The sequence below is a fragment of the Lineus longissimus genome, chromosome 3, assembly GCF_910592395.1.
Source record: "Lineus longissimus chromosome 3, tnLinLong1.2, whole genome shotgun sequence".
NCBI classification, from domain to species: Eukaryota; Metazoa; Nemertea; class Pilidiophora; order Heteronemertea; family Lineidae; genus Lineus; species Lineus longissimus.
This window is the reverse complement of record NC_088310.1, coordinates 12,718,939-12,729,545: the sequence shown is the minus strand read 5'-3', so window position 1 is coordinate 12,729,545 and position 10,607 is coordinate 12,718,939. Positions and strand designations below refer to the sequence as shown.

Sequence of the window (10,607 nt, the reverse complement as noted above, 5' to 3'; positions counted from 1 at the left end):
AAATTCCTTGCTGGAGATGTCCAACCTTCCTTCCCCAGATCCCCACCAGTACAGTAGGCTAGCCTACATGCGTGCAACACACATGGCTGACTGCATAAACCCCTGCTAATACTGTAAGGTACTGCTCCACTTTCCAGGTGGCAGCACAGTCTTGCGTAAGCTATTCATTGTATTTGCTGACTTGTGCGGTCATCTATAGAACAGTGATATCTTCTAGTAATCTACCGATGTGCCCCCAACACCCAACTTCTACCATGTTCTATGTGCCTCATATTAAGCTATGTTTCTTCTTTCCAGAAAATGTTACTTAAGACCGAACAATGTTACTTAAGACCGAACTACAGAAACTGTCCCCTAAGAAGTCGACGGTGAAGACTTTGCTGGAGGCAACATACACCAGCCGGAGGGATTGGATTACCTCTACACCCTCACTAACACTTCCGACAATTCTTAATGAATACCCCTGCTTTAGGGAAAGTGATTGGGTAAGTTTATCATCTTTCTTTGAAAAATTTAAATGATTGTACTTGTGATCCATACAAGTGCTTTCCGTTAGGCATAAAATAAAAGGCCCCGGGTTCAAATCTTAAATCTTAAGGAAAAAGAGTTTAGGTAACTTTACACCTCACCAGTGCAGGAACCCTGTTGCCATTCATCATGCTGTATTGCATTTCAGGAACCCAGCAATTCCTGTAACTAATCCAATCATTATACTTAGCATATAATTGACAGAAAATGTTTGTGCTGTCTTGCAAGAAAGGTTCAACTGTAGTTATGAAAATCAAATGCTCAAAGTTGAGCATCTGCTCCTACTTGGGTGAGAAAAACTTGTTCTGGTAAAGGGTGAATGGACTACCTGTGAACCTTATAAATGACAGATATTGGAAAGTTGTTCCTTGTCGCTTGCTAAAACTGATCTCAATGTGTGCACTCATATTTCAGATACTCCATGAATTCTCATTAATTGTGGGAGAAGATAAGCTAAACACTACAATAGTGAACTGGGCTAAAATTGTGAAAGCTTTACGTAAAGCAGATTCACCAACCAATTCACCACTAACATTTGCCCAAGAACTGGAAGTCTTTCGTAGCATCCAGGAGAAAACAGTCACAAAAAGGATTTCAGTTAATCATGAGATTGTCAAGGTGGTAGAGGTAAGTTAGTTTCCTACGGTTAGCAATAATTGTAGCCCAGGGCCTAAGGGTAAAGCAACGAAAGTATCGCCATAGAGCTGCTCACCTGATCAAACTTGATTGACCCTTAAAATCGAATATATTATGGCAACCATTTCCATGGCAACAAAAAAACCACTCTCCCAAAATGGAAATCTTTCATCATGGGAAATCTTTTTCTGGAACCTATATGAGATTGGCATGAGCAGAACGTGGCCTAATTGCAACACTGGAGCTTTTTACCTTGAAGAGTTATGTTTGCAAAAAGGATACAGTCCAGAATATTACTGTTTCCCTTCTCTTGCAGACAAAGGTAGATTTCGATGAATTCAAGGGCGGTGCCCCAGAGCCTCGACTGCTGTTATCCATCGAGAATGGCAAGATCAAACTGATGGCTATCATTGTGGACAAGGAGATTGTTGCTCTATACTCGAAACCAACGTTCATATCGGCACTCACCATCTTATTTGCTACATATTATGTGTTCCACCTACAATACCCACAACGGCTACGCGGAGTCATGTACTTCATTCAGGATTTTCTATTGAAACTTCCGGATCGCCAGGATGAAAAAAAAGTGCGCCCACAGAAATATCTCACGTTTGCCCGGGCTTTCGAGGTGACGGACTAATATACTGAAGCTGCCTGATGAGTGTGTTCTATAATTGTGTTGACACTGTTCTTGACATTACATGCATTACCGGTATGTCATTTTGTATAACGTATGTTTTCCCACTGTAGTACATTATGGCTATGACTGGGTTATGATTCTTGTTGTGACACGTTTTTTTCTCTTCTAAGGCATTGATCCAGTTACCAGTAATTTTTTAATGATTTACCGTTTTGTTCATGATGGATCGCAAAAATATTCAGTGTGATTTTTGTAAGTTTTCTGCTGCAGATCTTTCATCATTGTTGAGACATCTTGATAGGATTCATAGGTTGGATCACAATTTTGTGGTGAAATGTCCAATAGACAAGACGTGTCAAGAGACATATTCAAAGGTTGATAGCCTGCGAAAACATATAAGACGTAAACATGAAGCTATTGACATACATGTAAGAATGGAAGTGGACTCTGCAGCTGCGGAATCTGCAGCTGCAGATGGATTTGGTGATATTGGTGAAAATTTGATTGGAGAACCTATTGCTGAAATGGAAGTAGAGGCTGATTCACCATCAGATGAGTATCTTAAGGCACTTTACCTTCTGAAACTAAAACATCAGTTTCGTTTGACTGAAACTGCCATCAGTGGTGTTGTGGGAGAGACAAGATTTTTGATCCAGGAAAGACTTGAGCGCATCAAGTCTACAATCCAAAAAAGACTTGAAACCCTGAACTTAACAAGAGATCAGATTAGTTTTGTTTTCTCTGGTGAAGATGGTACAAATGTTTTTGACACTAGTAGTTTGTTTTCTACTGTAGATACAAAGTATAAGCGTGACAATATCCTGAGAACAAACATGAGGCTCACAGATCCTGACACTGTAGAGCTGGGTGTGGAGTACGTGTGGAAAAATGGTACGCTAAAGAAAATCAGTCACCAGGGTTATTACGTTGGTCTTATAGATCAACTTCAAAACCTTCTTAATGACCCAGCAGTTTTGTCCGAAGTCCGTAATTCCCACAGCTCCAGTGATGGCAATTTGAGAGACATTATGGATGGTGAATTCTTTCGATCTCATCCTGTATTCTCTGTCGACGCTACTGCACTTCAAATTTATCTATACTACGATGATCTTGAAGTTGCGAATTCTCTTGGCTCAAAATCAAAAAAGCATAAAGTTGGAGTGTTCTACTGGGGACTTGGCAATATCCATCCAAGCATGCGGTCATCTTTGAGAACTATCTAACTTGCAGCTGTTGCGAAAACAGTAGATATCAAGAAATATGGTGAGAGAGGCTTGGAAAAGTTGTTAGAAAATTTTGTAAATGATTTGAAGGTACTGGAAGATGGGCAGACTTTTCAAATTGGTGGGAATGAAGAGGTGTTTAGGGGTGCGCTTCTAATGTTTAATGGAGATACTCCAGCGAGTAACTTTATTGGAGGCTTCAAGGAATCTGTTGGTAGCGCACATCGACCATGCCGCAAGTGCCTTATTGTTAGTGATCAGTTGACCCAGATTCAGTTTGCTGAAGAATCTGAAGAAAGATCATTGGCGTCTCATAATGACCAACTGAGCCTTATCAACAGACCTGGTATAGACAAGACACTGAAGCAACATTTCTCAAAACTGTACGGAATCAATAGGACTAGTGTTCTGGCTGAAGTACCATTCTTTGATGTTACCACATGTCTTCCCCAGGATGCCATGCATGTCATCCTTGAAGGGACTCTCAATTTGGGAACAAAACTCATGCTTAACGATGTCATGAAGCGTGGTCTCCTTAGCATTGAAAAGATCAATGACTTCATAACTGGATTTCCCTACCCCAAAGATCGGGATAAGCCATCCTTGATTGAACAGTCCCATATCACATCAGCATCTCAGAAACTTAGACAGTCATCAGCACAAATGCTAAGTCTTGGCTTTAGCTTGCCTTTTCTCATGAGTGATGTTGCTGGGCTGAATGAAGATGACAAACATCTGGCATGTTTCTTGTTGCTGCTGAAAATTTGCTCAATTGGTTTTACCTTCGAAGTCAGTGTGTCTGATTCAGAACGTCTACGATATCTGATTGGCAGGCACCATGAACAATTTCGTGCTTTGTATCCAGATAATATTGTTCGAAAACATCACTTCATGCCTCACTTTCCCAGACAAATGCTGATGTTTGGGCCTTTGAGGTATTCTTGGTGCATGCGCTTTGAAGGCCTTAACTGTCTTGAAAAAGGCCATGTGCTGTGTGGGAAAAACTTCAAAAATGTAGCAAAAACTATTGCAATGAGACACCAGGAGTGGATGTGCCTGCAATTAGCAAAAACGGGGGACAAGTCTCACTACCTGTATGCTGGTGACCAAGTGAAGGACTGTGGGTACTTGCCAATTGGTCCCAATATATTAGAACAACTGGGCGTGGCGTTTCCTGAGGACAACATTGACCCAAGTAACTTGGCCTTGGTTAGAAAACTAATCATTCATGGGAGAACGTATGAATGAAATGGCCAGGGCCATTGTGCTCACCTCATGTGGAGGAAAGATGGATGAAGAGTATGGTATTGTGTCATGTAGTGTTAGGTTTGATGTAGGTCCAACCAATTACAATTTCCCCAAAATGGCCAATTTACAGTACATTTGACCTCTGTGACCTTGAAAAGGAGGCCTAACGGCAAATCAGATCGAAACAAACTTCGGTACCTGAGATCACCTGACCAATGGGTACATATGTACTTAATTTGTGATCAATAGTCATTGCGGTTAAGAAACGTGCCATAGTTACGGCCCGACGGCCAATTTACGCCATTTGACCTCTGTGACCTTGAAAAGTAGGTCAAATTGAAAACCTGTGTGACATATACTGTACGGTGGTTAGATGTACCCATGATAGTAAATTGGTGGCAATCGGGCAAAAAGTTAAGGAATAATCACATTTTTAAGGTTTTTGGATTTTGCCCCCTGGTGGTCAAGTGGTGAATCATATTGGACCGAACTTATGAAATGTATCCTTGCTAGGAGTACCTACCATAAAAATGTTATAAAAATCAGACCACTATTAAACGAGCAATCAAACATTTTAACTTTGGACATTAAATTTGGCCCCCGGGTGGCCAAACTAAGAATTTTTCAAGATGCCCGCCTGGCACCCATATTGGCTATCACATTTGATAAAAAATCAAGGATTTAGTAGAGAGTACATAGATATACATCCATATCAAATTTGGTTGCTATCCGATCATTAGTTTCGGAGTAATAGTACTGTGTTTATTTTTCAAGATGGCTGCCTGGCGGCCATATTTGATGTCCGAACGGCCGAAGTTTTAGGGGTGGAATAGAGAATCCCCAGATACATGTGCACACTGGTTTAAAACCTTCTAGCTAAAATAGATAGGAAACATGCTACTGTTCAGTGAATCAGCAAACTTTGACCTCTGTGACCTTGAAAAGGAGGTCAAATCAAAAACCCGGAGGATATATGATGCACCTTTGCTAGAAGTACCTACCATATATTTTTTTCAAAATTTCCCGACAACTATTAAGGGAGATATTGCATATTTTCACTTTTAACGTTTGGCCCCCTGGTGGCCAAACCATGAAACGAATCGGACCGAAACTTGGTCTCCAAGGTGTCATTACATAAGGGTACATGTGTACTAAGTTTCAACTCAATAGCTCTAACAGTTACGAAACGTGCCCTGCTAACGGACGTCGGACGACGACGACGACGACGGACGACGGACGCCACGGTATGGGATAAGCTCACCTCTGCTAAGAGGTGAGCTAAAAAGGAACTGTACTCCAGATTAATCCACATAATCCTGGATTACCTCAGTTCTGTGAAGTAACCCATGTGTTGGTGGACCCAAATAGGAATATTTTCTGTGTGAAGACTCTTAACAACCTAGGGTATGTACCACGAGGTATCAGGACCCTTCCCCCCTGGACATCTGCCCCCCGGACTTCTACCCCCGGACTTCTGCCCCCCTAGGACATCTGCCCCCCGGACATTTGCCCCCCGGACATTTGCCCCCCGGACATTAGCCCCCATAGGACTTCTGCCCCCCTAGGACATCTCCCCCCCGGATTTTTGCCCCCCCCGGGCATTAGCCCCCATAGGATTTATGAATACATTGTTTCTTTTCTATTTATAGTAACGATAATTCTATATATAGTAACGTCGCGGAATGCTATTCCGATGCTTGTGACGCGTATGGCAAGCCAAAGCGGAATTTATTCAAGACTTTAGAATAACCATTCAAGAAGTTAAATATAAGTTCAAGAAGGAAATATATGTTCAAGACTAAAATATGTTCAACCTTGAATCAAATGTTTTCAACCTTAAATAAAATATGTTCAACCTTGAATAAAATATGTTCAACCTTGAATAAAATATGTCCAACCTTGAACAAAATATATTCAACCTTGAACAAAATATATTCAAGACTCACGTGACCATATTCAAGACTCACGTGACCATATTCAAGACGCACGTGACCACAAAATTGATGACGTAGAGCGTAGAATCTGTGGTACTTCTGATGCGTTCTGTTTCACGACGTGATTGATTGCCTGTATAGCCTAAACACTCAAACATGTCAAAAGACAACGAGAATCCGATACAGTGGTATGAAAGGTGAGAGGCATTGCGCATTTTGAACCTATAATTTGCCTGATATGTCTGTGAAACATGTATCGACTCTGACATTCACTCGGCATCCATGTCATGATGTGTAGGATGAGTACATGTCAGGTGTAGGCGGCTAGCGAAATTTTTTTCTGCAGGATACTTCTGCCATAGTGTACATCTGACAGCCAATCACAATTGGCGCGATCTTTGACGTCACACTGTTTATTTATGCATGATAATGCAAATACAATGGACGATACCGAGTCGCATGCCGAGTGCCACTTCAACTGTGAATGTGACAATAGTTCATTGTCTGACCCCAAGTATGCTCAACTCAAGGTTTGTGTCGTAGTGTTTAGGAATGAATTGCACAGATTCATTGTAAAATTGATGATATTATGCATACAAAAGAGGCATCAGCTGATCTGATCGCTACATAATTATAATACATTTGACTTTGTACATGTATTGCAGTGCATGCATTGATTTGTGAAATTTTAAGGGGCAGTGACACTGACAGTGTTGCCAATGTTGATAATTATTAAAGGGACAGTGTATCCGATGTCTGCTGTTGAAGGTATCAGGCCTATTTTGGTAGTTTGAACATTGTTGAAGGGCCATTGTATTTGTTTAGTGCTATTTATTATGAATGGCTGTATTGCTATTCAAAGATCTAGGTCTATAAAGGGGCAAACTTTCTCAAGGTGTACACAGTCGGTCAGTCATGCTACCACCTGTTTACATTCTGTTTCGTACCAGTTTTAGTATTATAGGATAACATACTCATCATTCCCTCAGCTCAATGATTTTTTTCTGTGTTTTATAGGGAATTTTATCAGATGAGTATGAGTACCGCCTGTGCTCTTTCTCAGAGTGTCCTACCAGTGGAGGGTTTACGGCAACTATTCGCCTGCCATTGCGAAGTAAAGATGAAGCAAAAAGCTGGAAGAAAGAGTTCCAGGAGTGCTCAAAGAGTACTTTCCGAGTATCCAAGACCTATCCGCATGTTGGAGAGAAGGTCATATTTAAAGTAAGTTTAATGAATATCAATACAAGATCAATACACTGTTCAGCTGAGATAAGTCATTAATAATTAACAATTCTAGCTCTAATCTAGGCTAGAAATTTCAATGGCGTTGTTGTAAATTGCATTCCATTCCTTGATTCAATTCACAACTCACATCACATTTACACTTTTCCCTCTCAAGAACTGAATATTCTTTCATTATATATATCTTTCACAATTTGCATTATCCTCCATTCTCTTTTAACAGGAAGACCTAAGATGTCAACATAAAACAAGAACTGAATGCAGTCGCCTATCTTCCAAAAATACAAAGTGCAGCGCCACTATGACAATCAGTGTAAAGCGCATAGAGAAAGGGAGATGCAGGTAAGTCAATGTTTTTGTTCTAACTTCAAGATCATTGTGGATATACAAGTTTATTTGTTTTGATTTGGGAAATGTACAGGTAAAACATTTTAGTCAGTGTTTATTTTTTTCAGATCAAAAGATGCACACCTCCAAATATTTCCAATGATTGTCAACATGAATTTCATCCATAACCACCTACTGAACTCTGCTGATGCTCTTCGACACCGTGACGTCTCTGAAGAAGTGACAAAGAAGTTTTTAACAATGTTTGAAGCAGGCCATTCGCCATCTTCTGCCTTAGAACTTCACAAGTATGACATGCAGATAGATCATCAAGATGACTTTATTTTTGCAAGTGCTGATCGTGCCAAGATTCCAGACCTCCAATGGTGCTACAGGTAAATAAATAGTACAAAATGCACTGGGCTCTATTTCATTAAAGTAATGATATGTGGACATCAAGTCCATGTTTTACTGAATCTGAAAAAGAACACAGGTGGTAATGGACTAGTACATGTAGTTGGAAAACTGGTGCATTTTGACTCAAAAGAAAGCTTTGCATTGAGATTCAAAGTGATTTTCATTTCAGAAATGGACCACTGACTTCTGAATCATTGAGCCCCTTCAATATGCCTTTGTATCTTCTTCTTGCAGGCTATATCACACCATTGCGAAAAAGGCGTATGGGAACAGTGATCTCAACATGATGAAGGACCTTGAGAAGCTAGTGGAACGTCTAAATTCAGAAGGAGAAACAATCATCAAAATGAGCACAAGTGACAACCAGCTTATCGTTGCTATTTGCACCCCCCTCATGAAAAGGGTTCATCAAATGGTTGAACAGAGTGGTGAGATGACATTTGTGGATTCATCAGGAAACATGGACCGTCACAACTTGCGTTTGTTTCTGCTTATGACACATAGCTGTTGTGGTGGGTTGCCTCTTGGCTGTCTCATCACAAGCACAGAAACAGAAAGCACAATCAAAAGCGCTCTGGAATTGTTGAAGTCCATCATCCTGAATGAGGCATTCTATGGCAGAGGGGTTGAAGGCTCCATCATTTTCATGACGGATGATTGCGAAGCTGAGAGAAAGGCGTTAAAGAGCGCCTTTCCAAAATCCACCCCCATTCTTTGTGTCTTCCATGTTTTGCAGGCAGCATGGCGTTGGCTATGGGACAGTAAAAACCAAATTGCAATGAAACACAGGCAACAGCTGTTCCACCTAGTCAAGGACATGATGTATGCAGATGATAAGGCTTCCCTAGTGGAAAGGTATGAGGCCACCAGAAATGACACAACAGCAACTTCATATCCGTCATTCATGACCTACGTCAGTAAGTTGTATGATCGAAGACACTTGTGGGCAGTATGCTTTAGAGATGACATGCCCATTCGTGGGAATAACACTAACAATTTTTGTGAAGCTGCAATGAGGGTTCTAAAGGAAAAGATACTTCTGAGGATGAAGGCATACAATGCTCTCCAGTTGGTTGAATTTGTCGTCACCCGATTGGAGTCTTTCTATGAAAGACGACTTGTTGATGTGGCTAACAACCGCCTAGATTATGTCAGACATTCAAAGTACTTTCCTGTTGACAACAAAGTCAGCCTTAGTGACATTAAACAACTGTCATCAAATGTGTACACTGTACCGAGTGAGACTAAAAAGGACACCATCTACACTGTAAATACAGAAGTGGGCCTGTGTACTTGTCACATCGGAAAAAATGGCGGTCCATGCAAACACCAAGTTGCAGTTTCGAAAAAGTTCCAAGTGGCATCATTGAACATCATTCCAGTCACATCAGCTGAAAGCCGTCAGTTGCTTTACAAAGTTGCTACTGGAAAAGATGTTAGTCCAGAGTGGTTTACATCCCTGTGGGATGACACCAGGATTGTACCCAGGAGAGAACAGGTTGAGTTTTGTGAGAATGATTGCAGTAACGCAGACACTCTAGTAAGCATGTCTTTGGCAGGCAGCTCTCATGAGAAGTCCCATGGTACAGAATCATCTACTTCCACTTCGCCTACACGTCTTCAGCTCCAGAAGGACAGCCTAGCTCTCCAGAATACAGTCCATAAACAATTTGACGCAAGGCAGATAACTAGAAGCAGCAGCAGCAGCAGCAGCAGCAGCAGCGCATCGGCAACAACCGTTGAGCAAACAACAAGTCCTGAGGAACGAGACGGAATTAGGGAGGATTTAATTGCCTTCGCTTCCAAGCTTGCCACTAAGGTAGAACATGACCCTGATACATTCAAGCCAGCTGTCAAAACGTTCATAAAGAGTGCATCGAAACTTCAAACTGACTCGGCACTTATTTCAGCGTTGAACACTTTTGGAAAGTACTCTGGTCTTTCACATGTCATAAACAACAACAAGAAAAAAATGAGAATAGCTGGAATGAAGCAGATTGGTGTACAGCCAACAGCTATCGCAAGAAGGAAAAGAGCTTCACTTGGGGGTCGCAAGTGTCTTTCCAGCGGGAGGCTAACAAAGCTTTCTGGTGTGAGTGAGCATGGCTATACTAAGCAACCAGAAAAAAGGAAGGCAACACTTGACATCAGAGGTGGAATACTCCCACCAAAAAAGAAACCAGCTGCCCCACACAATATCTCTGTATGTGTAAGCAGAAATCAAAGCCTAGGTAAAACACACAGCAAACAGTAGTGTAACCCTTTAAGGACTGTAGGACTTGGAGGCACCTCGAAAAAGGGAATTGTGGCCAACTTACTGAACCCCTCTGTCAATATTGCTACTCATTAGAAAGCTTCTCTCAAGGGCATACATGTTAAGATACTGCAAATAAATATATTTTAGCTAATATA

General features: G+C 41.2%; 2 protein-coding genes across 2 annotated transcripts; both read left to right on the top strand.

Moving 5' to 3' along the window:
* Window positions 1-3,183: 3,183 nt before the first annotated feature.
* LOC135484778 (uncharacterized) lies at window positions 3,184-4,275 on the top strand. Its single transcript, XM_064766458.1, has one exon. It carries the CDS (start codon window positions 3,184-3,186, stop codon window positions 4,273-4,275), a length of 1,092 nt encoding a protein of 363 aa, XP_064622528.1.
* Window positions 4,276-6,645: 2,370 nt separating this feature from the next.
* Window positions 6,646-10,607, top strand: LOC135484914 (uncharacterized). Its single transcript, XM_064766615.1, has 5 exons — window positions 6,646-6,739; window positions 7,227-7,430; window positions 7,675-7,793; window positions 7,907-8,173; window positions 8,430-10,607. The coding sequence occupies exons 1-5, from the start codon at window positions 6,650-6,652 to the stop codon at window positions 10,447-10,449; spliced, it is 2,700 nt and encodes an 899-aa protein (XP_064622685.1). The 5' UTR covers window positions 6,646-6,649; the 3' UTR covers window positions 10,450-10,607.